This window comes from Xenopus tropicalis, chromosome 9 (genome assembly GCF_000004195.4).
Source record: "Xenopus tropicalis strain Nigerian chromosome 9, UCB_Xtro_10.0, whole genome shotgun sequence".
Taxonomy (NCBI): domain Eukaryota; kingdom Metazoa; phylum Chordata; class Amphibia; order Anura; family Pipidae; genus Xenopus; species Xenopus tropicalis.
In genome coordinates, this window is record NC_030685.2 from 164422 (window position 1) to 192405 (window position 27984).

A 27984-nucleotide genomic window follows, 5' to 3' on the forward strand; every position below is an offset into this window, starting at 1 on the left:
GGGGCCCCAGGGCCCTTCATTAGTAGCCTTTACCTGGAGGCAGCCATATTGGTTCCTGTAGTACCCACAGCGGCCACCAGATGGAACCCTATCATCTCACTACAATACAGGCGCAAAATGACGTTACCCCTGTACTCACATCCCCGATGTTCTTTTCAAAGTTTTTGCACAATAGATTTTATGGTTGTTTGGACACAAAACTGCTCTGAGCAAATGACACTGGGGATCTAGTGCTCCATATATAAACCTGATCCATCCAACCACTTACACCGGAAATCCACCCATTCGACCCATTCCCACCATTTCCACCATTCCCACCATTCCTACCATTCCTACCATTCCTACCATTGCCTACCATTCCCTCCATTCCCACCATTCCTACCATTCCTACCATTCCTACCATTCCTACCATTCCTACCATTGCCTACCATTCCTACCATTCCTACCATTCCTACCATTGCCTACCATTCCCTCCATTCCCACCATTTCCACCATTCCCACCATTCCTACCATTCCTACCATTCCTACCATTGCCTACCATTCCTACCATTCCTACCATTCCTACCATTGCCTACCATTCCCTCCATTCCCACCATTCCTACCATTCCCCACCATTCCTACCATTCCCACCATTCCTACCATTCCCACCATTCCCACCATTCCTACCATTCCCACCATTCCTACCATTCCCACCATTCCCACCATTCCTACCATTCCCACCATTCCTACCATTCCCACCATTCCTACCATTCCCACCATTCCCCACCATTCCTACCATTCCCACCATTCCTACCATTCCTACCATTGCCTACCATTCCTACCATTCCCACCATTCCTACCATTCCCACCATTCCTACCATTCCTACCATTCCTACCATTCCTACCATTGCCTACCATTCCTACCATTCCCACCATTCCTACCATTCCCACCATTCCTACCATTCCTACCATTCCCACCATTCCTACCATTCCCACCATTCCCCACTATTCCTACCATTCCCCACCATTCCCACCATTCCTACCATTCCCACCATTCCTACCATTCCCACCATTCCCCACCATTCCCACCATTCCTACCATTCCCACCATTCCTACCATTCCCACCATTCCCCACCATTCCTACCATTCCCACCATTCCTACCATTCCCACCATTCCTACCATTCCCACCATTCCTACCATTCCCACCATTCCCACCATTCCTACCATTCCTACCATTCCCCACCATTCCTACCATTCGTCACCATTCCTACCATTCCCACCATTCCTACCATTCCCCACCATTCCTACCATTCGCCACCATTCCTACCATTCCCCACCATTCCTACCATTCCCACCATTCCTACCATTCCCACCATTCCTACCATTCCTACCATTCCCACCATTCCTACCATTCCCACCATTCCTACCATTCCTACCATTCCCACCATTCCTACCATTCCCCACCATTCCTACCATTCGCCACCATTCCTACCATTCCCCACCATTCCTACCATTCCCACCATTCCTACCATTCCCACCATTCCTACCATTCCCACCATTCCTACCATTCCTACCATTCCCACCATTCCTACCATTCCCCACCATTCCTACCATTCGCCACCATTCCCACCATTCCTACCATTCCCACCATTCCTACCATTCCTACCATTCCCACCATTCCTACCATTCCCCACCATTCCTACCATTCCCACCATTCCTACCATTCCCACCATTCTTACCATTTGCTACCATTCCTACCATTCCCACCATTCCTACCATTCCTACCATTCGCCACCATTCTTACCATTCCCACCATTCCTACCATTCCCACCATTCCTACCATTTGCCACCATTCCCACCATTCCTTCCATTCCCCATCATTCCTACTATTCTCACCATTCCTCAACATTTCCACCATTCCTACCATTTCCACCATTCCCATCATCCCCACCATTCCCATCATCCCCACCATTCCTCACCATTCCCATCATTCCTACCCTTCCCATCATCCCCACCATTCCCACTATCTCCACCATTCCTACCATTTCCCACCATTCCCACTATGCCCAGCATTCCCACCATTCTTCTTCACCATTCCCATCATCCCCATGATTCCCATCATCCCCACCATTCCTCACCATTCCCATCATCCCCACCATTCCTACCATTCCCACCAATCCTGTGCCTTTTGTGTGTGGACAACAAATCCCACCAACACATTAGCCCAGGCCCTACTGTCCCGGGGCCCGGCAGCTTTCTCACCTCCCCCAGGGCCAAGTTAGTTGCCAAGTTGGAGCTGATGTTGGGCTGCTTTTCCCCTCTAGGAATGGATGAAGACGGGGTGCAGGAGGTGCTTTCTTCCCTGGGGGGGAAGCCAGTGGGGGGGTGGGGGCTGCTACAGATCGCTGGGTGCTCAGGCCTTGCCGCCTACACTGTCTGGGCCTTGGTCCTAATGCCGGGCTTCAGGAAAGTGCCTCTAAAGTTACAGGTAAGTCCCTGGAAACCTATATATCTATGTGTGTGTGTGTGTGTGTATTTACACTGTGTGTATGTGAGGCAGACTGGCAGTGTCCCTTGTTGTACAGCCAGTTAGTAGAGAAGAAAGGGTTGGTATGAAGGTAACAGGGAGTAAATAGTGAATTCAGAGTTACCAGCAACGTGGAAATAGATAGCGGATATTGTGAAAATGCATATTTAACTGTATATAGTAAGAATATACAACATAGATAGTGAGTAAGTAGAGAGTAGTGTAGGAGTAGATAGTGAGTAAGCAGGGAGTAGTGTAGGAGTAGATAGTGAGTAAGCAGGGAGTAGTGTAGGAGTAGATAGTAAGTAAGCAGGGAGTAGTGTAGGAGTAGATAGTGAGTAAGCAGGGAGTAGTGTAGGAATATATAGTGAGTAAGCAGGGAGTAGTGTAAGAGTAGATAGTGAGTAAGCATGGACTAGTGTAGGAGTAGATAGCGAGTAAGAAGGGCGTAGTGTAGGAATAGATAGGAAGTAGTGTAGGAGTAGATAGTGAGCAAGCAGGGAGTAGTGTAGGAGCAGATAGCGAGTAAGCAGGGAGTAGTGTAGGACTAGATAGTAAGCAGGGAGTAGTGTAGTAGTAGATAGTGAGTAAGCAGGGAGTAGTGTAGGAGTAGGTAGTGAGTAAGCAGGGAGTAGTGTAGGAGTAGGTAGTGAGTAAGCAGGGAGTAGTGTAGGAGTAGATAGCGAGTAAGCAGGGAGTAGTGTAGGAGTAGATAGTAAGCAGGGAGTAGTGTAGGAGTAGATAGTAAGCAGGGAGTAGTGTAGGAGTAGATAGTAAGCAGGGAGTAGTGTAGGAGTAGATAGTAAGCAGGGAGTAGTGTAGGAGTAGATAGTAAGCAGGGAGTAGTGTAGGAGTAGATAGTAAGCAGGGAGTAGTGTAGGAGTAGATAGTAAGCAGGGAGTAGTGTAGGAGTAGATAGTAAGCAGGGAGTAGTGTAGGAGTAGATAGCGAGTAAGCAGGGAGTAGTGTAGGAGTAGATAGTAAGCAGGGAGTAGTGTAGGAGTAGATAGTAAGCAGGGAGTAGTGTAGGAGTAGATAGTAAGCAGGGAGTAGTGTAGGAGTAGATAGCGAGTAAGCAGGGAGTAGTGTAGGAGTAGATAGTAAGCAGGGAGTAGTGTAGGAGTAGATAGTAAGCAGGGAGTAGTGTAGGAGTAGATAGTAAGCAGGGAGTAGTGTAGGAGTAGATAGTAAGCAGGGAGTAGTGTAGGAGTAGATAGCGAGTAAGCAGGGAGTAGTGTAGGAGTAGATAGTAAGCAGGGAGTAGTGTAGGAGTAGATAGTAAGCAGGGAGTAGTGTAGGAGTAGATAGCGAGTAAGCAGGGAGTAGTGTAGGAGTAGATAGTAAGCAGGGAGTAGTGTAGGAGTAGATAGTAAGCAGGGAGTAGTGTAGGAGTAGATAGCGAGTAAGCAGGGAGTAGTGTAGGAGTAGATAGTAAGCAGGGAGTAGTGTAGGAGTAGATAGTAAGCAGGGAGTGGTGTAGGAGTAGATAGTAAGTGGAAAGGAGGAGATACTATATGTGTTACTAAGTGGCTATGAAACTGCTGTACCCAGGTGCCGTACTTGCCCGCCAGTGCCAAGCAGGTAGCCAACGTAATGAGTCTGTTGGAAGGACGTTCAGGGAAGATGGTGGATCTCGGCTCCGGGGACGGCAGAATTGTAAGAAGCCAGAGAGTGTTACTCATGGGCCCACGCAGTACTCGCAGGCAGGACCGGATTTATTATCAGGGTGCCCTGAGGCCACACCCATTACCCTCCCACTGTGGGCACAGGACACACCCACCCACTGCTCCTTTAGGGAATGAGGCCCTTTATTGCAGCTTCAGCTTTACCCGGTTTCTCATAGGGTTTCTATGGTAGCCAGCTTGTAATTATTGGCTCTGCCTGGGGGGGGCAGGTTTGGTACATATGGGGGTGGCAGCCCCCGTGTAAGCCACAATGGGAACAGCCCCCAGTATAAATGCACAACAGGGTTGGATTCTTTCTGCCAATCGCAAAGGCAGCTTCCAGGGGGCCAATCACATGGCATTCTGGGTGGGACATTGTAGGGGCCAATCCAGCCCTGAATTGTAATAGTGCCAATCACAGCTAATACCGCTGGGCCATGTACGGTGGCCTCTATAACCCAAATCTGGTTTCAAATCAAAGGATATTGAGCCAATAACTGATTTTCACAGATGAAATGGGGGGGGCCCTAATGGGATGGCATTTCTACAATTCCTAAAGGGAAACTAAACCCAACCGTAAAGCTGTCCCACGGCGCCCCCTACTTCTCTATTGATGCTACTGACCCAAAACTTCATTACAGATACAAGAGAAGTGACCAATGAGAATGCTGATTCCCTGTGTCAGGCCCCTTGCTGGTACCTTACATATAGAGATAATGATGGCATTTTCCCGTCATTATATGGCACAGGAATCAGACATGGGGATAAAGGGACAGACTTGTTCAGTGCTGGGAAACTGTGCTTATTGCTCCCAACTCCAATTGCAGGAACAGAGAACAGGGAGCCGGATTTACTCACATCAGCTGGGATTCTCATTGGAGGATTCTTTTGCATTTCTGCCAATGCGGGCCCTAGAGAGCTGGGAAAGTTTTATTGGGCAATATTGCTTTAAGAATCCAACCCTGATGTTGCTGGACTACAGCTCCCAGCATGCCTCACCCTTCATTATATGTTACATTATTCTGGGATTTGTAGTCCGGCAACAGCTGAGTAACGTTTGGTTGAGCCGCGCTGTGCCGCAGGGTTTAGTTTCCCTTTAAGTGTTAGTACCTAGACAATATGAAGTTATATATCTGTGACCAGTGGGACTCTAGCAAAGGTTGTAGTGCCAGACTTGTCTCAGTGCAATATACAGTAATGGCAGATTAAGGCGGGGCTTTTGGGGGCCTAAATCATGTTCTGTTGCCATAGGTGCTGGGGGCTGCACAGCGGGGGTTTCACCCTGCAGTTGGCTACGAGCTGAACCCTTGGCTAGTGCGCCTTTCCTACATAAACGCCTGGAGGGCAGGGTGCCACGGCAAGGTCTCCTACCGGCGCCAGGACCTATGGAAGGTAAAGCCCCGGCCCCCCCCAATGCCCCCCAGTGCCCCCCCATAACCTGCCACTCACAGTAACCTCTCATTCCCTCTGTAGGTCAAGTTACACGACTGCAGCAACATCTCTGTCTTCCTGGCACCGAGTGTGGTAAGTACCTGCCACGTACCCCTGGGGGTTGGGGGGTCCCACAGCGTTATATATATATATATAGGGTGGGGCCTAACATTCATGGGAAGGAGCTGCACTATTACTGCATTCTGATTGGTACCAGTGTTTCCCACACTGCCGCAGGGATGGCTCGGTCTGAGGGCTAGTGAGGGGGAGATTTGGGCTAAAAGCTAGTGAGGGGGAGATTTGGGCTAAAGGCTAGTGAGGGGGGGATTTGGGCTAAAGGCTAGTGAGGGGGGGATTTGGGCTAAAGGTTAGTGAGGGGGGGATTTGAGGTTAGACCTTCTAGAAGCCTGACCAAAAGTTGGATCTTTATGGGGCTTTAACTGAAAAAAATAGTCAGCTGCCCTGAGCATGAGTGAGTGGGCCAGTAACCATAGGAACATAGAGCCCAGTTAGGGAATGGGAGCCCAGATGGGCCAGTAACCATAGGAACATAGAGCCCGGTTAGGGGATGGGAGCCCAGATGGGCCAGTAACCATAGGAACATAGAGCCCAGTTAGGGGATGGGAGCCCAGATGGGCCAGTAACCATAGGAATATAGAGCCCAGTTAGGGAATGGGAGCCCAGATGGGCCAGTAACCATAGGAACATAGAGCCCGGTTAGGGGATGGGAGCCCAGATGGGCCAGTAACCATAGGAACATAGAGCCCAGTTAGGGAATGGGAGCCCAGATGGGCCAGTAACCATAGGAACATAGAGCCCGGTTAGGGAATGGGAGCCCAGATGGGCCAGTAACCATAGGAACATAGATCCCAGTTAGGGAATGGGAGCCCAGATGGGCCAGTAACCATAGGAACATAGAGCCCAGTTAGGGAATGGGAGCCCAGATGGGCCAGTAACCATAGGAACATAGAGCCCAGTTAGGGAATGGGAGCCCAGATGGGCCAGTAACCATAGGAACATAGAGCCCGGTTAGGGAATGGGAGCCCAGATGGGCCAGTAACCATAGGAACATAGATCCCAGTTAGGGAATGGGAGCCCAGATGGGCCAGTAACCATAGGAACATAGAGCCCGGTTAGGGAATGGGAGCCCAGATGGGCCAGTAACCATAGGAACATAGAGCCCGGTTAGGGGATGGGAGCCCAGATGGGCCAGTAACCATAGGAACATAGAGCCCAGTTAGGGAATGGGAGCCCAGATGGGCCAGTAACCATAGGAACATAGAGCCCGGTTAGGGGATGGGAGCCCAGATGGGCCAGTAACCATAGGAACATAGAGCCCAGTTAGGGAATGGGAGCCCAGATGGGCCAGTAACCATAGGAACATAGAGCCCGGTTAGGGGATGGGAGCCCAGATGGGCCAGTAACCATAGGAACATAGAGCCCGGTTAGGGAATGGGAGCCCAGATGGGCCAGTAACCATAGGAACATAGAGCCCGGTTAGGGAATGGGAGCCCAGATGGGCCAGTAACCATAGGAACATAGAGCCCGGTTAGGGAATGGAAGCCCAGATGGGCGAATAACCATAGGAATATAGAGCCCGGTTAGGGAATGGGAGCCCAGATGGGCCAGTAACCATAGGAACATAGAGCCCAGTTAGGGAATGGGAGCCCAGATGGGCCAGTAACCATAGGAACATAGAGCCCGGTTAGGGGATGGGAGCCCAGATGGGCCAGTAACCATAGGAACATAGAGCCCGGTTAGGGAATGGGAGCCCAGATGGGCCAGTAACCATAGGAACATAGAGCCCGGTTAGGGAATGGGAGCCCAGATGGGCCAGTAACCATAGGAACATAGAGCCCGGTTAAGGAATGGAAGCCCAGATGGGCGAATAACCATAGGAATATAGAGCCCAGTTAGGGGATGGGAGCCCAGATGGGCCAGTAACCATAGGAACATAGAGCCCAGTTAGGGGATGGGAGCCCAGATGGGCCAGTAACCATAGGAACATAGAGCCCGGTTAGGGGATGGGAGCCCAGATGGGCCAGTAACCATAGGAACATAGAGCCCGGTTAGGGGATGGGAGCCCAGATGGGCCAGTAACCATAGGAACATAGAGCCCGGTTAGGGAATGGGAGCCCAGATGGGCCAGTAACCATAGAAACATAGAGCCCGGTTAGGGAATGGGAGCCCAGATGGGCCAGTAACCATAGGAACATAGAGCCCGGTTAGGGAATGGGAGCCCAGATGGGCCAGTAACCATAGGAACATAGAGCCCGGTTAGGGAATGGGAGCCCAGATGGGCCAGTAACCATAGGAACATAGAGCCCAGTTAGGGGATGGGAGCCCAGATGGGCCAGTAACCATAGGAACATAGAGCCCAGTTAGGGGATGGGAGCCCAGATGGGCCAGTAACCATAGGAACATAGAGCCCGGTTAGGGGATGGGAGCCCAGATGGGCCAGTAACCATAGGAACATAGAGCCCGGTTAGGGAATGGGAGCCCAGATGGGCCAGTAACCATAGGAACATAGAGCCCGGTTAGGGGATGGGAGCCCAGATGGGCCAGTAACCATAGGAACATAGAGCCCAGTTAGGGGATGGGAGCCCAGATGGGCCAGTAACCATAGGAACATAGAGCCCAGTCAGGGGATGGGCGCCCAGATGGGCCAGTAACCATAGGAACATAGAGCCCAGTTAGGGGATGGGAGCCCAGATGGGCCAGTAACCATAGGAACATAGAGCCCAGTTAGGGGATGGGAGCCCAGATGGGCCAGTAACCATAGGAACATAGAGCCCAGTTAGGGGATGGGAGCCCAGATGGGCCAGTAACCATAGGAACATAGAGCCCAGTTAGGGGATGGGAGCCCAGATGGGCCAGTAACCATAGGAACATAGAGCCCAGTTAGGGGATGGGAGCCCAGATGGGCCAGTAACCATAGGAACATAGAGCCCAGTTAGGGAATGGGAGCCCAGATGGGCCAATAACCATAGGAACATAGAGCCCAGTTAGGGGATGGGAGCCCAGATGGGCCAATAACCATAGGAACATAGAGCCCAGTTAGGGGATGGGAGCCCAGATGGGCCAATAACCATAGGAACATAGATCCCAGTTAGGGGATGGGAGCCCAGATGGGCCAGTAACCATAGGAACATAGAGCCCAGTTAGGGGATGGGAGCCCAGATGGGCCAGTAACCATAGGAACATAGAGCCCAGTTAGGGGATGGGAGCCCAGATGGGCCAATAACCATAGGAACATAGAGCCCAGTTAGGGGATGGGAGCCCAGATGGGCCAATAACCATAGATACACAGAACCAGCAATGGTTTCAAGTAAGTTGGGGGAGGGAAGTGTTATACAGTGAGAGATCAGTACTTTGGTGCCAGTGTATATCTGTAGGTGTTACTGGGCCGTTATTGGACCTGAGAGCTAATGGCGTTGTCTCCTCCCCCCGTAGCTGTCGTTACTGGAATCCAAGCTGCTGGCGGAGCTGCCGGATGGAGCGCGGGTGGTGGCCGGACGCTTTCCCCTCCCTACATGGACTCCCACCCACACTATAGGGGATGGGGCAGATAGGGCATGGGCTTATGATATTCAGAGCATCAGGGAATCAGCGGGGGGCAGGCAGGCAGGGACCCTAGTATGAGGGTAAGTGTAACCCCCAGGCATTATCCTTATACACCCAGTAGCCATAATGGTGGGACAGGAAGCTGTAATAGGGAGATGGGAGAGGGACCAGCTTTGGGTCAGTACCTCGGGTCATACTGCTCCCCAGCTCCTTTATTTCTGCACTCATAATATTAAGGGGGCACAGAATCCTCGGGTTTAGTGAACCCCCAAACCCTAATGAGCGAGATCCACAAGAATCTAATCCTTATCCCTGTCCGGCGCTCAGAACTCCAAAAAGGATTGGTCCAAATCCCAACTTATTGTACAGCGCTGCGGAATATGTTGGCGCTTTATAAATAAATGTTAATAATAATAATAATAACCCGAAACTGGGACCCAGGCTATGAAGGGTAAAAAGGAGGCAGAAACGTATCGATGTTTTATTTCTGTACAAAATGGGGTTTTAACCCACATATATTTATTGTTGTTCAGCAAATCTCTCATATAAATATGTTCTGTTGGTATTGGGTCGCTGGCTGAGATGTATATATGTGTGTGTGTGTAATGTTCTGTTGGTATTGGGTCAGTCGCTGGCTGAGATGTATATATATATATATGTGTGTGTGTGTAATGTTCTGTTGGTATTGGGTCAGTCGCTGGCTGAGATGTATATATATATGTGTGTGTGTGTAATGTTCTGTTGGTATTGGGTCAGTCGCTGGCTGAGATGTATATATATATGTGTGTGTGTGTAATGTTCTGTTGGTATTGGGTCAGTCGCTGGCTGAGATATATATATATGTGTGTGTAATGTTCTGTTGGTATTGGGTCAGTCGCTGGCTGAGATGTATATATATATATGTGTGTGTATGTAATGTTCTGTTGGTATTGGGTCAGTCGCTGGCTGAGATATATATATATATATGTGTGTGTGTGAGATTCTAGGGGATCATATACATATGGAAAGTTCTGTTGGTATTGGGTCAGTCACTTGCTGTGTCTGACACCGGGGGGCAATTGGGTTGGAGGAATACACAGTTAGAATGAGGCTGCAGTACCAATTATGCCCACTAGGCGATATCTCACATCTCGTGGCTGTTTCGTCGGACAGCTCTGCTGAGGAATGGCTGGGGGGCATCGGCACTAACAGCTCTCGGCCCTTCGCTCCCCAGGAGTTTCCGTAGGCGCATAATCTCCTGCTTGTACCTGTGGGGGGGGCGAGACCAGGCCGTGAGTTTATGGCTTTTATTGGACTATTGGCAGCACCTACCCAGTATCTAGTGAGCCCAATCCTCATCTCCCAGTCCAGCCTACCTTGGGCTGCTAAGGGTATATCCAAGAGTCAGACTGGCCAGTCTCTTGGCTAGTGTGAGGGGAACATGGGCCAACCCAGAGGCACGGGTTCCCTTTAGCTGGATAGGAGAGGCACCCACCTTGCCAGATGTTTGTCCACATAGTCCTGTAGTTCCGCTACTTGCTCCTCTGCCACTAGTGCCCTGGACAGCAGTTGGCTCCTCTCCTTCTCCAGTTCCTCCTGGGGGAAACCATACAACACTTATCCTCTCTGGTTCTTCCACCCCCTGGAGCCCGCCCATGGTACTACAGTTCCTTGTTCAGGAATCTTCGGGGGGTTTCCGAATATTGGATGAGGGGTGTTACCCTGACTGCCCCGTAGGGTGAGATTGGCCTAGAAATTCCCACAAGCGTATTCTGAGGGTCCAGTTTGGTGAGATTTGGGGCAAACAGAGATTTGTTACCCTTGAACTAAATACATATGACCCCATTGTTACCCCAAAACATTACAGTATAATACAGGGCTTATCGGCACATTGGACTCTCATGGTCCGTGGACCAGTCCTGCCAATCTCAGGGGCTGATGGCCAAGATGGCCAGGGGCTGAAGACCAAGATGGCTCCCTACCTGCGTGTTGTGAGTGAATTCTCGCAGTTGCTTTCGAATCTCCGCCCAACTTTCTTCATTTAGCGCCCCATTGTGTTCCACGCTGGCGAATGAAGGAGAAGTATGAGCATTGAACCCCAAACCCATGAAGGCCCTGCACCCCTTCCCAGCCAGGAGACCCTCAGCTTCTACTCCAAGACCCCTTGGTGATCTCTCATGGTCCATGATAACCTTCACTTCTCTCGCCCTCTATAGGAAAATGTGGGGCTCATTTACATCCCCAAGTGCTCCCACAATGCAATGCAACACCATCCGAGTGGCATCTGCGTCTGCTGACACAAGGACTGAGCTAAATGTTCTATGGTCCTGTCCTCTGTAATACTTACTGCTGATTGGCTGTCCCAGTGTCTCCCAGCCTCTTCTGAAGGAAAAGAGAAAGCTTGGTGAGCAAAGGGTTACACAGTGACATACACAGATCATAATGCAGTATTCTGCCCCATTATGGGGGCAAACTGAGGGGTATTGCAAGGGATGGAACGGATAATGGTTAAAGGGGAAACTAAACCCTGCGGCACAGCGCGGCTCAACCAAACGTTACTCAGCTGTTGCCGGACTACAAATCCCAGCATAATGTAACATATAATGAAGGGTGAGGCATGCTGGGAGCTGTAGTCCAGCAACATCAGGGCTGTATTCTTAAAGCAATATTGCACAATAAAACTTTCCCAGCTCAATAGGCAGCATTGAAATGCAAAAGAATCCTCCAATGAGAATCCCAGCTGATGTGAGTAAATCCGGCTCCCTGTTCTCTGTTCCTGCAATTGGAGTTGGGAGCAATAAGCACAGTTTCCCAGCACTGAACAAGTCTGTCCCTTTATCCCCATGTCTGATTCCTGTGCCATATAATGAGGGGAAAATGCCATCATTATCTCTATATGTAAGGTACCAGCAAGGGGCCTGACACAGGGAATCAGCATTCTCATTGGTCACTTCTCTTGCATCTATAATAAGGTTTTTGGACAGTAGAATTCTCATTGGTGGATTTCCTTGCATCTATAATGACATTTTTCAGCAACTTCTATAGCAACACTAGGGGGCGCAGTGGGACAGTGTTATAGTTGGGTTTGTATCCCCTTTAATGGGACAGCAGCAAAGGATTCTGGGCAGTGAGTTCGTGCATAAGGATTTACAGCAGGGAAGGTATCAGACAGAAAGTCCAATTCACTCGCCTTCTCCTTTAAATCCCGGACTTGGGTTTCCAGACGGGCTTTGTCCTCCCGCAGAAGGTTGAGCTCTTGTCCCGCCTGAGACTGCAGCTCGGGGTCAGTGATGGAGAAATGGTGCTCGGGGGGCCCGGGGTCCGTGTCCTGGTTCCCTGATGCCATCATTTGCTCCCGCTGCATTCTGGGCCAAAAAATCCCTTCACTTCAGTCTAGTTGAACATATGCCAGGTACATTCATATGTACTGTTTATACTGGTAGCCCCTGGGCTAGTACTAATACCCACTGATTAGCCCTCAGCTTCAGTTTATTTCCAGTGATTAGCCCTGGGCTAGTACTTATACCCACTGATTAGCCCTCAGCTTCAGTTTATTTCCAGTGATTAGCCCTGGGCTAGTACTTATACCCACTGATTAGCCCTCAGCTTCAGTTTATTTCCAATGATTAGCCCTGGGCTAGTACTAATACCCACTGATTAGCCCTCAGCTTCAGTTTATTTCCAATGATTAGCCCTGGGCTAGTACTAATACCCACTGATTAGCACTCAGCTTCAGTTTATTTCCAGTGATTAGCCCTGGGCTAGTACTTATACCCACTGATTAGCCCTCAGCTTCAGTTTATTTCCAATGATTAGCCCTAGGCTAGTACTTATACCCACTGATTAGCCCTCAGCTTCAGTTTTTTTCCAATTATTAGCCCTGGGCTAGTACTTATACCCACTGATTAGCCCTCAGCTTCAGTTTATTTCCAATGATTAGCCCTGGGCTAGTACTTATACCCACTGATTAGCCCTCAGCTTCATTTTTTTCCAATTATTAGCCCTGGGCTAGTACTTATACCCACTGATTAGCCCTCAGCTTCAGTTTATTTCCAATGATTAGCCCTGGGCTAGTACTTATACCCACTGATTAGCCCTCAGCTTCAGTTTTTTCCAATTATTAGCCCTGGGCTAGTACTTATACCCACTGATTAGCCCTCAGCTTCAGTTTATTTCCAATTATTAGCCCTGGGCTAGTACTTATACCCACTGATTAGCCCTCAGCTTCAGTTTATTTCCAATGATTAGCCCTGGGCTAGTACTTATACCCACTGATTAGCCCTCAGCTTCAGTTTATTTCCAGTGATTAGCCCTGGGCTAGTACTTATACCCACTAATTAGCCCTCAGCTTCAGTTTATTCCAATGATTAGCCCTGGGCTAGTACTAATACCCACTGATTAGCCCTCAGCTTCAGTTTATTTCCAGTGATTAGCCCTGGGCTAGTACTTATACCCACTGATTAGCCCTCAGCTTCAGTTTATTTCCAGTGATTAGCCCTGGGCTAGTACTTATACCCACTGATTAGCCCTCAGCTTCAGTTTATTTCCAATGATTAGCCCTGGGCTAGTACTTATACCCACTGATTAGCCCTCAGCTTCAGTTTTTTTCCAATTATTAGCCCTGGGCTAGTACTTATACCCACTGATTAGCCCTCAGCTTCAGTTTATTTCCAATGATTAGCCCTGGGCTAGTACTAATACCCACTGATTAGCCCTCAGCTTCAGTTTATTTCCAGTGATTAGCCCTGGGCTAGTACTTATACCCACTGATTAGCCCTCAGCTTCAGTTTATTTCCAGTGATTAGCCCTGGGCTAGTACTTATACCCACTGATTAGCCCTCAGCTTCAGTTTTTTTCCAATTATTAGCCCTGGGCTAGTACTTATACCCACTGATTAGCCCTCAGCTTCAGTTTATTTCCAATGATTAGCCCTGGGCTAGTACTTATACCCACTGATTAGCCCTCAGCTTCATTTTTTTTCCAATTATTAGCCCTGGGCTAGTACTTATACCCACTGATTAGCCCTCAGCTTCAGTTTATTTCCAATGATTAGCCCTGGGCTAGTACTTATACCCACTGATTAGCCCTCAGCTTCAGTTTTTTCCAATTATTAGCCCTGGGCTAGTACTTATACCCACTGATTAGCCCTCAGCTTCAGTTTATTTCCAATGATTAGCCCTGGGCTAGTACTTATACCCACTGATTAGCCCTCAGCTTCAGTTTATTTCCAGTGATTAGCCCTGGGCTAGTACTAATACCCACTGATTAGCCCTCAGCTTCAGTTTATTTCCAGTGATTAGCCCTGGGCTAGTACTTATACCCACTCATTAGCCCTCAGCTTCAGTTTATTTCCAATGATTAGCCCTGGGCTAGTACTAATACCCACTGATTAGCCCTCAGCTTCAGTTTATTTCCAGTGATTAGCCCTGGGCTAGTACTTATACCCACTGATTAGCCCTCAGCTTCAGTTTATTTCCAGTGATTAGCCCTGGGCTAGTACTTATACCCACTGATTAGCCCTCAGCTTCAGTTTATTTCCAATGATTAGCCCTGGGCTAGTACTTATACCCACTGATTAGCCCTCAGCTTCAGTTTTTTTCCAATTATTAGCCCTGGGCTAGTACTTATACCCACTGATTAGCCCTCAGCTTCAGTTTATTTCCAATGATTAGCCCTGGGCTAGTACTAATACCCACTGATTAGCCCTCAGCTTCAGTTTATTTCCAGTGATTAGCCCTGGGCTAGTACTTATACCCACTGATTAGCCCTCAGCTTCAGTTTATTTCCAGTGATTAGCCCTGGGCTAGTACTTATACCCACTGATTAGCCCTCAGCTTCAGTTTATTTCCAATGATTAGCCCTGGGCTAGTACTTATACCCACTGATTAGCCCTCAGCTTCAGTTTATTTCCAATGATTAGCCCTGGGCTAGTACTAATACCCACTGATTAGCCCTCAGCTTCAGTTTATTTCCAGTGATTAGCCCTGGGCTAGTACTTATACCCACTGATTAGCCCTCAGCTTCAGTTTATTTCCAGTGATTAGCCCTGGGCTAGTACTTATACCCACTGATTAGCCCTCAGCTTCAGTTTATTTCCAATGATTAGCCCTGGGCTAGTACTAATACCCACTGATTAGCCCTCAGCTTCAGTTTATTTCCAATGATTAGCCCTGGGCTAGTACTTATACCCACTGATTAGCCCTCAGCTTCAGTTTATTTCCAATGATTAGCCCTGGGCTAGTACTTATACCCACTGATTAGCCCTCAGCTTCAGTTTATTTCCAATGATTAGCCCTGAGCTAGTACTAATACCCACTGATTAGCACTCAGCTTCAGTTTATTTCCAGTGATTAGCCCTGGGCTAGTACTTATACCCACTGATTAGCCCTCAGCTTCAGTTTATTTCCAATGATTAGCCCTAGGCTAGTACTTATACCCACTGATTAGCCCTCAGCTTCAGTTTTTTTCCAATTATTAGCCCTGGGCTAGTACTTATACCCACTGATTAGCCCTCAGCTTCAGTTTATTTCCAATGATTAGCCCTGGGCTAGTACTTATACCCACTGATTAGCCCTCAGCTTCATTTTTTTTCCAATTATTAGCCCTGGGCTAGTACTTATACCCACTGATTAGCCCTCAGCTTCAGTTTATTTCCAATGATTAGCCCTGGGCTAGTACTTATACCCACTGATTAGCCCTCAGCTTCAGTTTTTTCCAATTATTAGCCCTGGGCTAGTACTTATACCCACTGATTAGCCCTCAGCTTCAGTTTATTTCCAATGATTAGCCCTGGGCTAGTACTTATACCCACTGATTAGCCCTCAGCTTCAGTTTATTTCCAGTGATTAGCCCTGGGCTAGTACTAATACCCACTGATTAGCCCTCAGCTTCAGTTTATTTCCAGTGATTAGCCCTGGGCTAGTACTTATACCCACTAATTAGCCCTCAGCTTCAGTTTATTTCCAATGATTAGCCCTGGGCTAGTACTAATACCCACTGATTAGCCCTCAGCTTCAGTTTATTTCCAGTGATTAGCCCTGGGCTAGTACTTATACCCACTGATTAGCCCTCAGCTTCAGTTTATTTCCAGTGATTAGCCCTGGGCTAGTACTTATACCCACTGATTAGCCCTCAGCTTCAGTTTATTTCCAATGATTAGACTTGGGCTAGTACTTATACCCACTGATTAGCCCTCAGCTTCAGTTTTTTTCCAATTATTAGCCCTGGGCTAGTACTTATACCCACTGATTAGCCCTCAGCTTCAGTTTATTTCCAATGATTAGCCCTGGGCTAGTACTAATACCCACTGATTAGCCCTCAGCTTCAGTTTATTTCCAGTGATTAGCCCTGGGCTAGTACTTATACCCACTGATTAGCCCTCAGCTTCAGTTTATTTCCAATTATTAGCCCTGGGCTAGTACTTATACCCACTGATTAGCCCTCAGCTTCAGTTTATTTCCAATGATTAGCCCTGGGCTAGTACTTATACCCACTGATTAGCCCTCAGCTTCAGTTTATTTCCAATGATTAGCCCTGGGCTAGTACTAATACCCACTGATTAGCCCTCAGCTTCAGTTTATTTCCAGTGATTAGCCCTGGGCTAGTACTTATACCCACTGATTAGCCCTCAGCTTCAGTTTATTTCCAGTGATTAGCCCTGGGCTAGTACTTATACCCACTGATTAGCCCTCAGCTTCAGTTTATTTCCAATGATTAGCCCTGGGCTAGTACTTATACCCACTGATTAGCCCTCAGCTTCAGTTTTTTTCCAATTATTAGCCCTGGGCTAGTACTTATACCCACTGATTAGCCCTCAGCTTCAGTTTTTTTCCAATTATTAGCCCTGGGCTAGTACTTATACCCACTGATTAGGCCTCAGCTTCAGTTTATTTCCAGTGATTAGCCCTGGGCTAGTACTTATACCCACTGATTAGCCCTCAGCTTCAGTTTATTTCCAATGATTAGTCCTGGGCTAGTACTTATACCCACTGATTAGCCCTCAGCTTCAGTTTATTTCCAATGATTAGCCCTGGGCTAGTACTTATACCCACTGATTAGCCCTCAGCTTCAGTTTATTTCCAGTGATTAGCCCTGGGCTAGTACTTATACCCACTGATTAGCCCTCAGCTTCAGTTTATTTCCAATGATTAGCCCTGGGCTAGTACTAATACCCACTGATTAGCCCTCAGCTTCAGTTTATTTCCAGTGATTAGCCCTGGGCTAGTACTTATACCCACTGATTAGCCCTCAGCTTCAGTTTATTTCCAGTGATTAGCCCTGGGCTAGTACTTATACCCACTGATTAGCCCTCAGCTTCAGTTTATTTCCAATGATTAGCCCTGGGCTAGTACTTATACCCACTGATTAGCCCTCAGCTTCAGTTTTTTTCCAATTATTAGCCCTGGGCTAGTACTTATACCCACTGATTAGCCCTCAGCTTCAGTTTTTTTCCAATTATTAGCCCTGGGCTAGTACTTATACCCACTGATTAGCCCTCAGCTTCAGTTTTTTTCCAATTATTAGCCCTGGGCTAGTACTTATACCCACTGATTAGCACTCAGCTTCAGTTTATTTCCAGTGATTAGCCCTGGGCTAGTACTTATACCCACTGATTAGCCCTCAGCTTCAGTTTATTTCCAATGATTAGCCCTGGGCTAGTACTTATACCCACTGATTAGCCCTCAGCTTCAGTTTATATCCAATTATTAGCCCTGGGCTAGTACTTATACGCACTGATTAGCCCTCAGCTTCAGTTTATTTCCAGTGATTAGCCCTGGGCTAGTACTTATATCCATGCTTATAAATGGGCAAGTCACCTTATGCCAACCACTGTATTTATAGATGTGGCACAATCTGGGGTAGGAATTGGCGCCCCCTTTGAGACAGATGTGGCACAATCTGGGGTAGGAATTGGTGCCCCCTTTGAGACAGATGTGGCACAATCTGGGGTAGGAATTGGCGCCCCCTTTGAGACAGATGTGGCACAATCTAGGGTAGGAATTGGTGCCCCCTTTGAGACAGATGTGGCACAATCTGGGGTAGGAATTGGCGCCCCCTTTGAGACAGATGTGGCACAATCTGGGGTAGGAATTGGCGCCCCTTTGAGACAGATGTGGCACAATCTGGGGTAGGAATTGGCGCCCCCTTTGAGACAGATGTGGCACAATCTGGGGTAGGAATTGGCGCCCCCTTTGAGACGGATGTGGCACAATCTGGGGTAGGAATTGGCGCCCCCTTTGAGACGGATGTGGCACAATCTGGGGTAGGAATTGGCGCCCCCTTTGAGACAGATGTGGCACAATCTGGGGTAGGAATTGGCGCCCCCTTTGAGACAGATGTGGCACAATCTGGGGTAGGAATTGGCGCCCCCTTTGAGACGGATGTGGCACAATCTGGGGTAGGAATTGGCGCCCCCTTTGAGACGGATGTGGCACAATCTGGGTAGGAATTGGCGCCCCCTTTGAGACAGATGTGGCACAATCTGGGGTAGGAATTGGCGCCCCCTTTGAGACAGATGTGGCACAATCTGGGGTAGGAATTGGCGCCCCCTTTGAGACGGATGTGGCACAATCTGGGGTAGGAATTGGCGCCCCCTTTGAGACGGATGTGGCACAATCTGGGGTAGGAATTGGCGCCCCCTTTGAGACGGATGTGGCACAATCTGGGGTAGGAATTGGCGCCCCCTTTGAGACGGATGTGGCACAATCTGGGGTAGGAATTGGCGCCCCCTTTGAGACAGATGTGGCACAATCTGGGGTAGGAATTGGCGCCCCCTTTGAGACAGATGTGGCACAATCTGGGGGAGGAGCTAGCCCCGCCCACTGCTGTACTCACCGGTACGCAATGAGCAGACTTTCATGCTTCCTGATGAGGTTCTGCATGCGTTTCTTGTACTGCCGCGCAGCCCCCGCCAACTGCTCCTCCCGGGACCGGTGAGAGGCCTTCATGTCGCTGAGCATACTGTCCACAAAGGCTTTTATTCTGCTGGAATCTGCCTGCGATTTGCCCCCGGCCCTCGCTGCCCCGTCCACATACTCCTGGTCAGGGCACAGACACAGATTCAATGAGCAGGGATTCAGAGCAGCAGTGTAGAACCATTCTGCCTCCCCCATTGTATGAACTGCCCTCTATGGGGGCATCTACTGGCATAAATATATACGGGGGGGCAGTAAGAGAACAGCGACTAAGCTGATAAAGGGAATGGGCTCAGTTATGGGGAAAGGCTGGCCCAGTTGGGATTGGTTACACTGGGGGGGGGGGGGCAGTTAAGGGGGGGTCACTATATATAAATATATAATGGGGGGCAGTAATGAAATAGAGAAAGTACAGGGAAGAGCGACTAAGCTGATAAAGGGAATGGGCTCAGTTATGGGGAAAGGCTGGCCCAGTTGGGATTGGTTACACTGGGGGGGGGGGCAGTTAAGGGGGGGTCACTATATATAAATATATAAGGGGGGGCAGTAATGAAATAGAGAAAGTACAGGGAAGAGCGACTAAGCTGATAAAGGGAATGGGCTCAGTTATAGGGAAAGGCTGGCCCAGTTGGGATTGGTTACACTGGGGGGGGGGGGGGCAGTTAAGGGGGGTCACTATATATAAATATATAAGGGGGGGCAGTAATGAAATAGAGAAAGTACAGGGAAGAGCGACTAAGCTGATAAAGGGAATGGGCTCAGTTATGGGGAAAGGCTGGCCCAGTTGGGATTGGTTACACTGGGGGGGCAGTTAAGGGGGGGGTCACTATATATAAATATATAAGGGGGGGCAGTAATGAAATAGAGAGAGTACAGGGAAGAGCGACTAAGCTGATAAAGGGAATGGGCTCGGTTATGGGGAAAGGCTGGCCCAGTTGGGATTGGTTACACTGGGGGGGGGGGCAGTTAAGGGGGGGTCCCTATATATAAATATATAAGGGGGGGCAGTAATGAAATAGAGAAAGTACAGGGAAGAGCGACTAAGCTGATAAAGGGAATGGGCTCAGTTATGGGGAAAGGCTGGCCCAGTTGGGATTGGTTACACTGGGGGGGGAAGGGGCAGTTAAGGGGGGGTCACTATATATAAATATATAAGGGGGGGCAGTAATGAAATAGAGAAAGTACAGGGAAGAGCGACTAAGCTGATAAAGGGAATGGGCTCGGTTATGGGGAAAGGCTGGCCCAGTTGGGATTCTTTATTGACCAGTAGTTCCTTCCAGCAGAAACAAGGGATCCATTCAGATTAGAGGAAAGGAGGTTCCATGATAAAGTGGGAGAGGAAAGAGCCACTGACTGCCAGTCACTTACTGCCAGATCCTGGATATAGCGGTTTAGCCGGGAGCGATATTCCTCATTGAGCTCCTTGAGCTGCAGCTGGAGATGGGAATTCTGTGCCTCCACCTCTTGCAATTGGCTCTGGGATGTCAGTAGAACCTGGGGAAGTAGAAGATACAGGAGACGGCTCTTCCCTTAGACAAACTTTAAGACTATGTCCAAGGGTTGGGATGGGGGGCACTGCTGACCCCATTTATGGAAATGATCTCCAGAGGCAGAAGAAGTCAACTTACCGCCATTTGCTCCGCCATCTTGTGCTGGGTGTTGCGAATGGCTCTTTTGGCTTCCTGTAGCTCTTTGCCCATTGCAACTCTGAGAGTAAGAAAATCTACTGAATGCCGTGCAGACCCCCAGACACCCCAATGTCTCCCATAAACCAAAGAAATCTCTCATTTAGTATCAAAGCATCCCCTGCACTCACATTCTTTCCTCCAGTCTCTGCTGCTGAGTCTCGTGAATCTTCTTTATATTGTCTATCTCCTCCCTGATGTGATCCTGGTTCCCCAGAAGCTGCAACGATACAATAAGAATTGTCAGACTCCAAATCACTGCTCTTTCCTCCATTTTGTACCACACCGATCAGATCTTGGGCCTTTGTGGCTAAATGACTTTTGTTTGTGGGGTGGGGGCAAATGCCCCCCATGTCTTATCTGATGGAACAGGGATGGGATAAGAGCAGCAGGCACTACAACAGGATTTGCTTAGCAAACTGAAGGCTCATTGGCCACTTGCACCATGTACAACGTAGGTCTAACCGCTGGCAGCCATATGTAGCCATAGAGCTGGCAGATAGGTGCCTTTAGCTCAGCATTTGGTAGCCTCGAGGAGCGATGGCACAAATACACAAACAATAACTGCCAACCTGGACCTCAGTCAGTTAGCTAATATTTGACAGTTTCATAATAATGACCTGCACTTTGTGGCCCCTGAGCCAATGTCACTGCCAGGAGAGGTAGAATTGAGCAGATATTGCTGTAAGGTGACACACGGTGCCACAAATGGACAAACTAAACCCTCGTACCCCATAAGTGACAAGCTGTATGCATGGGCCCTAACTCTTGGCCTTCCTGATGTGTATGGAGGTGGAAAAACCCTAGTGAAAAATTGTCTCCCCCCAACCTCCTCCCTAGAATAAACCAATTCAGTATCTCCCCCTGCCACAATATTAGCTCCTTGCACATAGATCTGGGTCAGACAGGCTTCATGCCCAAAGACTACTGATATAAACCTAAGAAGATGATTCCTTAATCTTCCCTAGATGCTGCACAGGCATTTGATTAGGCAAATTGGCCATATCTGTGGGAGGTCCTCTCCAAATTTAGATTGGACCCAACTTTATATGTTTCTATAGTTGCTATACTTGGCCTCAACGGCAAAGGTTAGAGCCAATGCACTACTATCAGGCCCCTTCCCGCTCTTTTGGGGCACCAGACAGGGATGTCCTCTCTCACCACTGTTATTTGCTGAACTGAACTTTAATAGATGGTGCCTGGGTCCTGTGGAGAAGAGGGTATCCCTGTAAAGCTGGTGACCTACTGATCTTTCTAGTAGATTTGGCCCTTCATTAAAGCCACAGACAATATTATCTACAACATTGGGAGGTTCTCAGGACAAATAAATCTTCCCTACACGAAGAAGAACCGACACCACTTCCACCCCTGCCACGGGACACCTCACTTGTATAAGTGGAGAGATTCTATCCTTAGGATTCAGATACATCCAGACCTCTCTGTTGTTCTATCCCATAACTTGGACCCAATATTGACCTCTCTAAATAACACTTTCCCTGTCTGGTCCAGATTCCAGATGGTGTATTTGCCCTGCTTCATATATGTCTTTCACAACACGGGGGGGGTACACCTGGAATGACCTTGTGTAATTTGACAAACTCTACTGTGAATTGGGGCTTTATGTATTACCTCATTACCTTATGTTAGATGGTGTTTGACCCTTACTCCAATAACACCCTATAGGTTCTGCTGGTTGGGTCATTGGAGGAACCTTCCATATAGGGCAGTTTCTGAAACTCCTGGCTGTGATGACAACCCCGTTAAAAGCATGGGTTTCATCTAAAACAGGTATTCCTTGCTCAATTTGGTTTGCCGGAGATCTTATGGACCCAACCCCCTGTGAGGACAGGTTTAACCATAGACATAAAAGCTTTAGGCCTACTGATATATTTAAGGCCTAGAACTAGCAAGAAGTTGCAGAAAATGTTTTGATCATCTAATATAAGTTGTTTACAGATAAGAAATGCTCGTTTGCTATAATTGCCGAATCATCTACCATCACCCCACGTTATCGGAGAACCCCCAGATGTCACATGATGTTTTGGAAAGTCCAGACTCCTGTTACCGCAAGAGGTCAAGCGTCAGAAGAAGCTTCACGGAAGATGACCTGATAACAATGGGAAGATTGGACTCTGATTGGACAAAGATAAGGGAGCGGCGGGGGTTGTTGGAAATCCCCCACTGATGGGTATAAAAAGTCATGATAGAATGTAAGCAATTTGGAAGTTTAATGTACAATTTTGTATCGTACATTGTTTCCCCATCAATGTAATTAAAAGCTTCTTTTGAACAGGATCCAGGTGGTGTTCTTGCGTTATTTAACCTAATTTTGGGCATCGCCATATAACACTGTATTTTCCTAATTACCAGACTTTGCCACTGATTGAATGACCTCTATTGGCCAGGGGAATTCTATAGAGTATGGTGGGAGGCAGGGCTGGGGGGGAAGTACCTTACAAATGGTACAGGGTCTATAGTCCGAGTAAGACTCTTCTATTGAGAACATGTCTTCTCTAGAGTTCAACCTGCTATACTAAACATAAGCGTGAAATCCAGGAACCTTGTTAACTACTCGTTACATTGTAACATCTGATAATTGCACCAAGCAGTGCTAGTCTGAATGTTTCCCTCCCCTATGTACCATAGTTACATAGTTAAGTTGGGTTGAAAAAAGACCATAAAAAAGTCCATGAAGTTGAACTCTTCCACCGGAACCCCAGTGTACATATAGTCTCACTCTCTTACAACCTATCTATACAGTCGCATAAATGTGTAACTGTTAGGTGTTATGAATCCAAAACTGCCAATGGTTTCCCTTGATCCCTTGGATACGTCTCTCTATGGCTTTTCTGGTGTCATTAGATAACAGTACGATGGACACAGGTTCTACCTTTCTGAAAGTGAATTTGATCGCTGCAACTTACATTTCTCTCCAGTTTCTGCCGTTCATATTCTGTAGCCACCACATCCTCAGGCTGAAAGATGAGAAAGATCCAGAGGTCATTACATCTCTAGTATAACTCAACACCTTGAGCCTAGGAATAACTATTGGCAGGGCTCACATACCTTGATGTTGCGGGCTGTGAGTCTGTTGACCATTGCTTTGACTCGCTCAAGCTCTGCTGTGGCTTCATTAACCAAAACTCGGGATTGGGAGTAGGTCTCATCTTGTCCCCTCTGACTGACTAAATTAAGAAGTTCCATGCTCAGCTCATCATTCTTAGCAACCTGTATGGCAAGAGTGTCAAGTAATATAGTTTAATCTAACTGGATGGTTGGCTGCCCAATGGCTTCTATATAGTGTGTAACAGGCACCAATAACAGAGAGAGAGAGAGAGAGAGGGGAAGAGTAATGTGGGTGAAAGCTCTGCATCACCTCCTTTTCATGCTCCTTGCTGAGGGCCAGGTAGTTGCTCTTCAGAACAATGTACTCGTCTGCAAGCTCTTTGCGGTTTACTTCAACTGTTTGCAGACGTTCTTTCACCGCTTCATGTTCTCCAGCCAGTTTCTCCTTCTGCAGTTCCAGCGACATCAAGCGGTTCTCTAGAGTCAAGATCTGCAGGGAGACAATAAGCAAAGGTGCTGGATCTGAACTGGAGCAGAAGCCCATCCCTTAATCCCTCTTGTACTTGGTCATTGTGGGTTCCCTGCCAGGTAACGCAATGTTAAAGGGAAAGTATTTGCTGACTCTCAATGGGAGGTCTCTTTAGAAATGTTTCTAAGAGTCCTTGGTTGTCTTGACTTTACCAAGCAAAAGAATTTTTAAAAATTTCTGTGATGCAAAGATAATTTCCTTAGTGCTGGGTTAAAGCAAACAACCAAGATGGCGGCCAAACACGGCAACATTAAGAAACATATTAATTATTATTTTTTAATTACAGTTTTTGCTTGTGGTTTATCCTAAGCAAAATGGTTTTCCTGACTGCAAATGCAGGATCAGCCATTGTATTAGGGTGTGGGTTACCCAAATTCTACTTTGCCCAAAATACCTCCAACATACAGTGTTCTTGAGTTCAAATGTCTCTGCTTCATAGTGCTCTCGTATCTTGTTTGTCTCAATCTGAAGTTCAATTAGTTCCTTAGAGATCTGCACAGAAAATATTCAGTTTAACTTCCAGTATTCCAGTGTCTGGGATGCAAATTTAGCACTAATCTACTCTGCTGTGTTGGGAGGGGACATAGAGTTGGTGGGAAGAGCAGGAGAAAAGAAAAGGACATGGAGTTGGTGTTAGGACCAAGGTAAGAGAAGAACATGTAGTTGATGGGAGGTGCAGGGAAAGAGTAGAGGGCATGGAGTTTGTATTAGGGCCAAGGTAAGAGAAGACAACATGTAGTTGATGGGAGGTGCAGAGGAAGAGTAGAGGGCATGGAGTTGATAGCAAAAGCAGGAGAAGAGAAGAGGATATGGAGTTGGTGTTAGGACCAAGGTAAGAGAAGAACATGTAGTTGATGGGAGGTGCAGGGAAAGAGTAGAGGACATGGAGTTTGTATTAGGACCAAGGTAAGAGAAGACAACATGTAGTTGATGGGAGGTGCAGGGAAAGAGTAGAAGACATGGAGTTTGTATTAGGACCAAGGTAAGAGAAGACAACATGTAGTTGGTGGGAGGTGCAGAGGAAGAGTAGAGGGCATGGAGTTGATAGGAAAAGCAGGAGAAGAGAAGAGGATATGGAGTTGGTGTTAGGACCAAGGTAAGAGAAGACAACATGTAGTTGATGGGAGGTGCAGGGAAAGAGTAGAGGACATGGAGTTTGTTTTAGGACCAAGGTAAGAGAAGACAACATGTAGTTGATGGGAGGTGCAGGGGAAGAGTAGAGTACATGGAGTTGGTGTTAGGACTAAGGTAAGAGAAGACAACATGTAGTTGATGGAAGGTGCAGGGGAAGAGTAGAGGACATGGAGTTTGTATTAGGACCAAGGTAAGAGAAGACAACATGTAGTTGATGGGAGGTGCAGGGGAAAAGTAGAGGGCATGGAGTTGGTGTTAGGACCAAGGTAATAGAAGACAACATGTAGTTGATGGAGTACATGGAGTTGATGAGTAAAGCAGGGAAAGAGTATAGAAGATGGAATTGATGGGAGATGCTGGGTGACAGATAAGGAAAATAATTTGATCTGTAAAGAAGGGAAAACATATGGAGTCTTGGTAAGAGATGAGGATCTAGAGAGATTATGGCCTTGGGCAGATATTTATTGTCCTAGTGTTATATCCTTTACTCCTACCTTGAGTTTTTCTTCCTCACTGAGTACAAGTTTGGAAGACAGGTCTGTCTTGGACCCGGCCAGCTTGCCCATCTTATCCTGTAACTCACCCAGCTTGGCATATAACCTCTCATTCCGATCCTGCAGCTGAACCTACCAGAGATACAATAGCACATCAATTCACCTGCTGTCGGCACGTAATGTCCCAATGGGGGGCTCGTACAACTGGAGCTCGAACCAATGGGGCTCGTACCACTGGGGCTCGTATCACTGGGGCTCGTACCAATGGGGCTCGTACAACTGGGGCTCGTACCAATGGGGCTCGTACCACTGGGGCTCGTACCACTGGGGCTCGTACCACTGGGGCTCGTACCACTGGGGCTCGTACCAATGGGGCTCGTACAACTGGGGCTCGTACCACTGGGGCTCGTACCAATGGGGCTCGTACCAATGGGGCTCGTACCACTGGGGCTTGTACCAATGGGGCTCGTACAACTGGGGCTCGTACCAATGGGGCTCGTACAACTGGGGCTCGTACCACTGGGGCTCGTACCACTGGGGCTCGTACCACTGGGGCTCGTACCACTGGGGCTCGTACCAATGGGGCTCGTACCACTGGGGCTCGTACCACTGGGGCTCGTACCACTGGGGCTCGTACCAATGGGGCTCGTACCACTGGGGCTCGTACCACTGGGGCTCATACCACTAGAGTGGCCTCTTTGGAGTCACATGGGAGAGAGTGTGGCACTAGACTGGCACGAGACTGGCACTGCTAGGTAGCGCCTCACTGTTTTCTGCACCCTCAGGGTTTAGATGTGAAAGTTTAATTTGTCATTTTCTTCAGGGCAGACATTCCCAATATAGCCCCAAGCCTACTAAAGTGGCCCATTCTACCAGTGTCAGTACCATTGCAAAGTCCAGAGGGGAAGCCAGAGGAATGGAGAATGTGGAGAATTCCAGGTGCCCAAAGATAGACCAATGGGGAGGAAGAACATACACAGGGGGATTGGGGAGACATAGAAAATGGAATTGAATGGGTTGAGAGAGAAGTAGGGAGTAGAATGGAAGGTGGGGAAAAGCAGAATGGAAGTGGGGGTACAGGCAATCAGCAGATGGCTATGGGTAAGGAGGAAAGAACATAGGTGATTTGGGGAGAAAGGGAGAGGGCAAATAGGCAGGAGCAGGGGGCAAGGAAGGGGGAATGGAAGGGTAGAGAAAGAGAAGCTGAGACCCCAATAGAAAGGAGATTGGGAAGGAACTGTAGGTGTGAGGGGGGGGGGGGGGGGGGAGTTAGGGGAAAGGAAAAGTAAGGGTTAAATTGCAATCAAATTCAAGAAGAGGAAAAGAAAATTGGAAGTGAAATGGTTCGACTCTTGTGTAACAAGGAATGGGGGTCACTAGGGATGGAGCCCCCCAGCAGATCCCCAGGTACCAGTCCCACCCTCCTGTCCCAGTAAGAGGAAGACTCTGCTGGGAAGAAACTGGCTGATCAGGTTTGGGCTCAGCATATTATATATATCAGTGCCGGGCACATTGGCCACGGCTGCTCACAGCCACTTACTGGCATTGAGCCTATTAGCTTCAAAACCTCTAGTTTGGAGGGTCCCTTGGTGCTGTAAACTGTGATGGGGGGGCTGCTAAATATAAAATCCCCCCATTACTTTCGGGTCACTCACATTTTCGTTGGTCAGTCTCCTGATTTGCTCTTTGAGGGAGGTCTCACCATCGTCTGCAGCATCCATCGCTGTTGCTAGCATAGGGGTCCTGGTGTGGGGGTAGGAGAGGGGCCCCGGTGTGTTTGTGGGTGAAAGAGGGGCCCGGTGTGTTTGTGGGGGTGAGAGTGGCCCTACTGTGGGGGTAGGAGAGGGGCCCCGGTGTGTTTGGGGGTGAGAGAAGGGCCCTAGTGTGGGGGTGAGAGAGGGGCCCTAGTGTGGGGGTGAGAGTGGCCCTAGTGTGGGGGTGAGAGGGGCCCTAGTGTGGGGGTGAGAGAGGGGCCCTAGTGTGGGGGTGAGAGGGGCCCTAGTGTGGGGGTAGGAGA

At 48.4% G+C, this 27984-nt stretch overlaps 2 protein-coding genes across 4 annotated transcripts; one reads left to right on the forward strand and one right to left on the reverse strand.

Moving 5' to 3' along the window:
- Positions 1-1600: 1600 nt before the first annotated feature.
- Positions 1601-9731, forward strand: antkmt (adenine nucleotide translocase lysine methyltransferase). 2 transcript variants are annotated; one of them, NM_001126619.1, is given in 6 exon segments: positions 1601-1750; positions 2084-2468; positions 4059-4163; positions 5423-5563; positions 5645-5695; positions 9056-9731. In NM_001126619.1, coding segments are annotated over 5 exon segments (648 nt in total). In that variant the 5' UTR covers positions 1601-1750; positions 2084-2306; the 3' UTR covers positions 9245-9731.
- On the reverse strand, positions 9642-27883 carry ccdc78 (coiled-coil domain containing 78). 2 transcript variants are annotated; one of them, XM_002940231.5, is made up of 15 exons: positions 27623-27883; positions 25968-26099; positions 24745-24831; positions 24121-24300; positions 23811-23972; positions 23669-23719; positions 20876-20964; positions 20688-20766; positions 20428-20553; positions 18980-19182; positions 12336-12510; positions 11493-11527; positions 11128-11209; positions 10641-10741; positions 9642-10413 (listed from the first exon to the last, which is right to left on the reverse strand). In XM_002940231.5, the coding sequence occupies exons 1-15, from the start codon at positions 27701-27703 to the stop codon at positions 10290-10292; spliced, it is 1707 nt and encodes a 568-aa protein (XP_002940277.2). In that variant the 5' UTR covers positions 27704-27883; the 3' UTR covers positions 9642-10289. The 2 variants fall into 2 exon arrangements, with proteins under 2 accessions (XP_002940277.2, XP_031749185.1); XM_031893325.1 differs by lacking the exons at positions 25968-26099; positions 27623-27883 and having other exon boundaries at positions 24734-24821.
- Between the last annotated feature and the right edge of the window lie 101 nt (positions 27884-27984).